The 7,704-nt window shown below is 45.9% G+C and overlaps 1 protein-coding gene across 2 annotated transcripts in view; it reads left to right on the top strand.

The window, feature by feature from the left end:
* Positions 1–1,730: 1,730 nt before the first annotated feature.
* ALOX5 (arachidonate 5-lipoxygenase) overlaps positions 1,731–7,704 on the top strand; it is a 30,495-nt gene continuing 24,521 nt past the window's right edge. Inside the window, exon 1 of one of the 2 annotated variants that reach the window (XM_040563210.1) lies at positions 1,731–1,986. In XM_040563210.1, the coding sequence (XP_040419144.1) occupies positions 1,837–1,986 (150 nt within the window). In that variant the 5' untranslated portion in view covers positions 1,731–1,836. Of the gene's footprint in view, positions 1,987–2,163; positions 2,245–7,704 lie in introns of those variants that run through there. The other variant, XM_040563211.1, reaches the window with a different exon arrangement.

Genomic DNA, 7,704 nt, shown 5'->3' with positions numbered 1-7,704 from the left:
AACTGAAATGCAAAGAAACGTGGAAACCCACCAAACAAGGTTTGGACAACGCTTTGCTCCGTATTTGCAGCAAAACCAAAGGTGCCCAGAAGGTGGCCTCGTGTCTGACAAAAGCGGGTTCTGAGGCACCGACGTGTGAAAAGATTTTCAGGTAACTGCGAGTGAAAGCTGACTGTCAGCCTAAATTTAAGAACTTCAGTACTGTTAGCACCTGTGCAAAAAATGATGTGTGATTTCTTTGAAATCTGTTATAAAGGGAAAATCAAAAGCAAGGAAAGACTTAGGAGTTTGTGGTGCACTTTCATGGGGTCACAGTGTCCTTGGAAGGGATCACGGTGTAGCGGGAAGGATCCCTTGCTGATTAAACCTCAGGAGGAGAGATCAGAGCTCTGGGCTGGGGTTCTGCAACTACCTTGGGTGTGCGATGTGACCAGTGCCAATATTGCACTTCTGGGTGCTATTTAAAAAGCAGCAGCAGGCGAGAGACTCACGCTGAGCAATTCCATATAGCCAAGGAAGGCACAGTGATTTTTTTTGTGCCTACATGTAAATACACACTCTCAGTGTGGGAGAGCCTTGATATCTGATGGCGTCACAGTATAGCAAGTGGCTGAGTCTCTCTGTACAGAAGAGATGTAGGAGACCTCCAACTTGTTTGGAGCTTAGCCCAGTGCCGTCACACCTTCTAGATGGAAGAACAGGGCATTGCAAGCTGTCCACAATGCTGTGTGGCCACCACTGACTACAGTGGGTAAGCAAGCAAGCAAGCCACGACCCACGTGGATAGCTCCAATTTTAGAAGCTGAAGCAGAGTCTCAGTAAGCGTATCTGCAGTGGTGCCCAGCAGCCCAAGCTGCTGCAGCTCCCTGTCCTTGCTGGAGGGGGGCACGAGGCACTTTGCAGCCAGACTTGCCAGACCAGAAGCAGGCAGAGCCAGGGCTAACTTCAAACTGCTGATGTCTGTCACTTCTGTCATCTGTATGTGATGGCTGGGGGCTGTTAATGAGTGCCTCAGGCTGTGAGGAGTGGGTTAATGCGTGTGAGCACAGCAGCTGAGGTGCAAGTGTGCCATGAGCAAAGCTGATTTTAATTTATCACTCCTCAGCTGATTTTAATTGATCTTGCTCTGCTTGCCTGGCACAGAAATTCACAGCAGCAGAGAAACCTGGCTGGCAGCGATGAAGCAAGGTGCTTGGTTTGGCCGCAGAGCAACGGAGGCAGGACACTGGGATTTGCAAAGCCCAGCCTGGCTCCTTTCAGCAGGGCATCGGGCGGCTGGGTTACAGCATGCGGCTTTGGGTGAAAATACAGGAGAATAGCTTCGAAGGTTTTGGTGCCTAAGGGCCAAGTGTACAGCATCAGACAGCTCCACTTGTCCTAATGTTAGCATCTTAATTGTAGCAGAAATTTGGTGCGTGCTATAGGCAGGGTGCGGACTGTGGAATTATGGGATTTTTACCGTGGAAGTGGTGTGGGGGTGCGTGTATGTACAGCTCTGATGCGCTGACAGGCAGCTGTGCCGGGACAAGAGGGATTTTTGACAAGACAGAGGAGTTCCTTGCACAACGCCTACCAGCAGGAGCCGAGAGCAGGGTGCCCTGCGGGACCTGCGGCTTTTGGGTGCGCAGAGCGAGGGCGCAGCGCGGGGCGGCTGTACCCGGAGCGGCGAGAGGGCGAGGAACATGTCCCCGTGTCCCCTCCCGGAGCGGGGCCGGGGGGGCGGGCAGGGCAGAGCCGGGCCGGGCTGCGGGGAGGAGGCGGCGCTGAGCGGGGAGCGGGCAGGAGGCGGCTGGGCTCGGCTCGGCTCGGCTCGGCTCGGCTGGGCTCGGCGGGACCATGCCGTCCTACACCGTCACGGTGGCCACGGGCAGCCAGTGGTTCGCGGGCACGGACGACTACGTCTACCTGAGCCTGGAGGGCACGGCGGGCTGCAGCGAGAGGCACCTCCTGGACAAGCCCTTCTACAACGACTTCGAGCGCGGCGCGGTGAGTGCGCGGCCCCGGACGCGCTGCCCGGGGCAGGTGGAGCCCCTCGGGGGTGGCTTGTCGGGGGGCTCCGGTGCTTCCTTGTGAAAGCTGCTTTCACGCTGCCTGCTAGCGGGTGATGCTCCGGGGCGGCAGTCAGGGCAGTGCTGCCTCCGAGGTACCTCCTGGCGGGAGCTTCTGGGGGAAGGCGGGATGCCTGCCAGGAGACATGTCCCCCCAACTCCAGGGAAAGCTGGAAAACAGCGAGGACGTGCAGGTGTGAGGTGGGCTGGGGCTGGGTGGGCGGCTGGGCTGCTCTTGCTGCCCTTGGCTACTGCAGTGTGTGTCCTGTCCTCTCAGGGGTCTTGGCACCTTGTCACAGCGTCCCAGCTATCCGTCTGCAACCTCATATGCTTTAGTTTATCCTCACCGTTTTAGCATGCTATTTGTTTATTGTCTGCTGTCAAAATAATAGACGTCTCTTTTCCTTTTTTTTTTAACGTGTCTTTTATTTGTAAACCTAACTCACAGCTTCCAAAAGATCTAACAAGATTTAAGTGGCTTTGAAAGTTTTAGCATAACTCACTTTGGAAATGAGACCTACAGATGCATATACAAGTGGGACTTTGCTGTCACGGTGCTGCCTTGCGTTGAGGCTTATTTCTACCCATGAGGTTCACCGCCTAAGTCAGCTATCCGGCCTCTTCTGCGTTAGACACCTCAGATATGGTTAACAGAAGTCAGCATTTTGAGGAAGGGTTGATGGTGTATGTAGATACGGTCCCCGAATGTTTTTAGTTAAAAGTTCTGAGGTAAGTGGTCTAGAAGGTTCAGAGGTGTGGGCACTTACCAGCTGCTGCTCTTGCAATTACTTTCCTTTATGATTAAACATTCATTTGCATAGAGGTCTTGTTATCCTAATCTCCCAAATGGGTATCCTCTCATTCTTCTTCCTTTATCCAGTGAATAGTCACATACTTAACAAAGTAAGTAACGTTAAGCAAAGCTTAGCATTAGTGAGAGAGGTTGAAGAAGACCTCAGAGTATCCTGCAGACTCAGAGTTAGTGTGCTTTGCCCAGGAGTGAGACCTTCCTGGCTGAGGAGATGAGCACTGAGGGACTCCTGCCACCAGGCAGTCTGCTCTTATCCCTAGGCTCCAAAGGAGGGCTTCAGGATCTTTGAGAAGTGGCTGACAGTGCTTTGAACTTCTAGGGGGGACTGGATCCTGTCACAGGGAGAAAATGCCATGTTGTGAGCATCAAGTGTCTGCCTGGCAGCTGCCTGGGAACTGCTTTGGGACCAGGTCCGGCAGGGGCAGAGATGTGTGAGCACTGGGATCTGCAGGGCGAGGAGCGGAGGTTGGTGGAGTTTGGTAGCTCTAGAGCAGATGTGTGCACCTAGAAGAAGCACTTACATTCACCTCAGGAATGTAGCTTTTAGGTAGATTTGAAAGGTTTTGTCTGGGTAAAGTGTTTACCTAGCATTTTATACAAAATATTTTGTTAGCTAAGTAAGCTTTCTGAGACAGGGTCCATCTTTTGTTTTTCTGAACTTGTTTCCAACTTGCAAAGGTCCTTGACAGAAACCTTTACTTTTCCTAGTATCCAAATTAATTATTTCCGTTCATTGTTATATGTTTGTCTGATATGAGAAATATGCAGTCCTTTCTTAATGTGATCTGTAGGTATGCCTGGTTTATGGGATGTTTGCAGGATGTTTGCTAAGTTTTGTTGCTGCAGGCATTTTCTTGGAAAGCGCTGTGGAGTTCTCCAGGCACCTGTTCAGGTAACGTTGTGCCCAAAACACTGTGAGTCTTACTAATACATTGTGCAAAGAAAGAAGAAAAGAAAAAATACAGATACACAACAACAGAAAACCCCTCCCCGCCCCCCCCCAAAAAAAAAAAAAAAAAAAAAAAAAACAACAAACAAACAAACAAAAACACAAAGAAGGCAAAAAATGTTTCGTGTTGATTGGTTTGTAAAATGCAGCAATTGAAACCAGTCCCGGCTTGGTGTTTCACTAGTATCCCTATAACTTTCTTTTTCTGGCAAGCAATTTAAATGTGATCACAAAAAAAAAAAAGGCACTTTTCCTGTGGATAACCACAGTTCTACAGTACTATCTTGTAAGGCTTTGTCCACTTTACAGTTTCATTGCTAAATGTTGGGCCAGTCTCAGTAGTTCCGTTATTCTGGTAATGGCTTCATTTAAATTAATGCAAATTGTGAGTTTTACTAGATACAGTGGGTGAGGGGCTCCAACCACTCCTGAACAGAAGATTTGTGTGCTAAATGTTGATAGAGGGAGAGGGGTGAGGAGAAAACTGAGGGGGCTTGCACAAAGGCAGCTCAGTTTTAGTTTTAGTCTGACTTATTCCAAGTGCTGGACGCGGGCAATTTAGAAAGCCATAGCTGCTCTTCTTCACTCACTGTTTTTTGAGTAAGTTCCTGTTGGTGCAGAGCAATTTCAGCATGTCATCGTGTCCCTCAGTTCTGTTTTCTTCCTGTTACCCCTTCATCTGCTTTTTGCTGAAACTCAACTATTTCCAGAAGGGAAATACAGCTCTGTCCGCTTTGAGCTTACAGAAAGGGTGCTGGTCTGTGTCATCCCTGCTGCAGTATTAGGCTGGTCAGCAGGAGGCTCCCCTTAATCAGAAAGAGCTCAGGTTTTACAGAGAGTAAATTGCTGGACAGGATGCTACGGGAGTTTGGAGAGTCCAGCAGCCGTCACTAATTCTGTTCTTTCACTCTGAGGTCAGCTGTATAAAAGCTCCAGTTATCACTGGCTCACTGCACAGACATCAAGGGCACCATGTGTTTACCAGGAGACCCCATGTAATGGATACAATAAAAACCTTGAACAACTAACCTTCGGCATTTATCAGGGCCTTGCACCATTTCTGTCGCCTGATGTACTTTTACTACATTAGCAAAATTGCATTAGTTAATCTCAGTTATTCCTTAGCCTCCCTGGCTCGGAGGTAGAGGAAGCTGTGCGAGGAGGGAATCCTTGCTTCCAGAATTGCCATTGACATAGAACCATGATGGTCATAAGATGGCTAGAAACCCTCAGCAACATTTAGGCTAATTGAATGTCCTTTCTGCATTACACTGACAAAGACTTATGCAACTATTTTAGGGCTCTTGTAATATTCTCAAAGAAATTTTTACCAGAGGAATGGGTGTATGCCAAAGTCTTGGCTGTCAAATTGACATTTCTATCAACAGATTGGGTCTGGTTCACATTACTGTTTCATTTTTAATCCTAGATGTATTTATATAAGTGTGAAATTATAGGAACTATAGTCATAAATATATGAGGATTCTTTATTAATGTAAGTTAGCTAAACATTTAAAGAAGAGAAATTTTAAAAAGAGTAGCTGAGCCTTGAGCAACAAGGATTTGGGGAAACATTCAGACTTTCTGTGCTATACTAAACACTCGACAGCAAGAGGTTTTCATGAGGACTTGGGCTAAAAATAGTCCAGTATGTTTCCCCTGTCCAGACACTGTCTTTGTTCAGCCTGTGTTTCCTCTGTACATGACTAGCTCTGGAACTGGAAATGAGTGAAAAGTTGGAGAAAAAAAAATCCCAAATAGCAAAATACAAAGCAATTCTGATCCAGATGTAGTTTACTATTGCTCTATAGGTTATTGCATTAGTCTTGATGTGTTTAAATTCCTTTTGCAGTGATGAACGCAAGCTATTCACATAGCTTTGTGGTTTCATTGGGTCTGTGTCTCTGAAAGGTGGTTGCTTCCAGCTCTGGACTGCCAAATGCAACAAGATCATATTGAAATTGAAAAGAGAATTAATTGTGTTGTAATTGCGTAAAGAGGTACATGAGCAGGAAGTGACCAAGTTTGAGATAAATGGTATGATAGCCTGAGACTAGTGGCTCTTTTGCAAGGTGCTGTCTGGTCTTAGAAAAGACATACAGAATTGCAGAAATACTGACTCAATGCGAAACCTGAGCCTGGTGGAGAGTTTGTTGTTACAAGCTTACGGTCACTCCTCTTATTGAGAAAATGAGAAGTTGCAGGGAAATTAACCTGAATTAGAAACAGTTTGAGTACTGCATTCTGGAAAGAAGATTTGGAGAATGGGAAATAATCTGAGCCTATTACCTATGTTTTCTAGGCATCATCCAGAATTGCTTGTGCTGATTGACACGTGAAGCTGAGGATGTTGGACGGGGGGGATAGGCAAAGATCAGGGTGGTATTTGCAATCTGCATTTGTGGGAGGAAGGCATATCCATCCATTTAGCCAGGAGCACAGGTCCTGCAGTCACAGATCACCATAGTGGTGGCTCAAGTCACTGACTGTTATGGTGATTTCTGAGAAAAGCTGCTTAACTTTTTTCAGTCTCCACATCTGGTTCAAAATCTTGAATCATCAAGGGAACGGATTTACCTGTACATATTATGCTTCTAGCTGGTCTGGGACAGTGTGTGTGAGAGGGGTGAAAGGGCTCAAGATCCAGCAACGTAAGCTTTCAAAATGTTTACAACAAGTGTATTTATTAGCTCTACCAAAAGAACTGTTTCTCTTCGGCTTGGATATGCACGAAGAAAGAGAGGCATCATTTTAATATGCCGGCTGAAATCTTAGCTCTGTGATTTTCATCTCTCAGCTCCAGTTCTGACAGGCAGATGCTGTCATTCCAAGCTTGCCAAGGACTGCCATGCTGTTTGTGAAGCACAGTTCCCCCATTTGCTATCACCTTGTTTGTATGGGTGGGCTGTTAACAAAAACATTGCAAATTCTGATGTAAGACATGATAAGCCTGCTTTTAAAAGAAACTGTTTGATGTCTTTAGCTTGAGTAGGAAAGGGGGAATATAGCTCAAACTGATATTAGTCTGTTAAGTCTCAGCATATCAAAATACGTGACGCCAATACTGATTTTAAATATTGGAGTTTAAAGTGAAATTAGGCTGCTTGTTAGAAGAAATTCCAATATCTTTGTTGGTGTGAAACAACTTCATAAGAGTTGTAGTGTAGCAATCTGGCTTGAACAGTTTCAAAGCTTATTGAAGAACATCTTTTGGGGAAGACAGACAGACTATCTTTCATTGTCTGCAGCTTGGACTTCAAAGCCTAAAGGGTTTGGTTGTTTATTTTTCTCTCACTTCTGTGAGTCAATTAGATGTGATGAACTTTATGAAAGCTGGTAGTTTCATGTAGCAAGTTGTGAGAGAACTAAAGTCTGTCATCCCAAATTTTTGGCGGATAGGTAGATGTCTTCATCCTGAAGTGATTATCACAGATAGTAATTCATGCACAGGTCACAGAAAAGGGTATTTGGCATCAGTAATGTGGGAAACTTGGGTTAAAATGAGAAAGAGAAGGATACTGAGGGGTCCTTCTTAGCATGTGTGTTCTTCTAACTGTATGGGTGCTATGAATCTTATTTTTGTAACAGTTGAAATAACAGGTGCCAGAGACATTTATAAATTACATTTTTTTTTCCCTGTCTGGAATTTAATCTTGCTTCACATTTCAGTTTTGGTCCTTATGTGAAATAGCTGCCTTCTTTTTTTTTTTTTTTTTTTTTTTAAGCAAATAAGAAAGTAATAGTGGGTATATATCAAATGCCTGCCTGGAGAGGGCTTAGAAAGTCCTCCTGAAAGGAACAAGCAGAGCATGGTGTCTAGGCAAGGAGCCAAATGACAAAGCACATGCAAGGAGGTGAATGCCTACAGACCCTGCAGCTTATAGAGGAAGAGTGCT

Source organism: Cygnus olor, chromosome 7 (genome assembly GCF_009769625.2).
Source record: "Cygnus olor isolate bCygOlo1 chromosome 7, bCygOlo1.pri.v2, whole genome shotgun sequence".
In the NCBI taxonomy this organism is placed as follows: domain Eukaryota; kingdom Metazoa; phylum Chordata; class Aves; order Anseriformes; family Anatidae; genus Cygnus; species Cygnus olor.
This window is presented reverse-complemented; position numbering and strand designations above follow the sequence as displayed.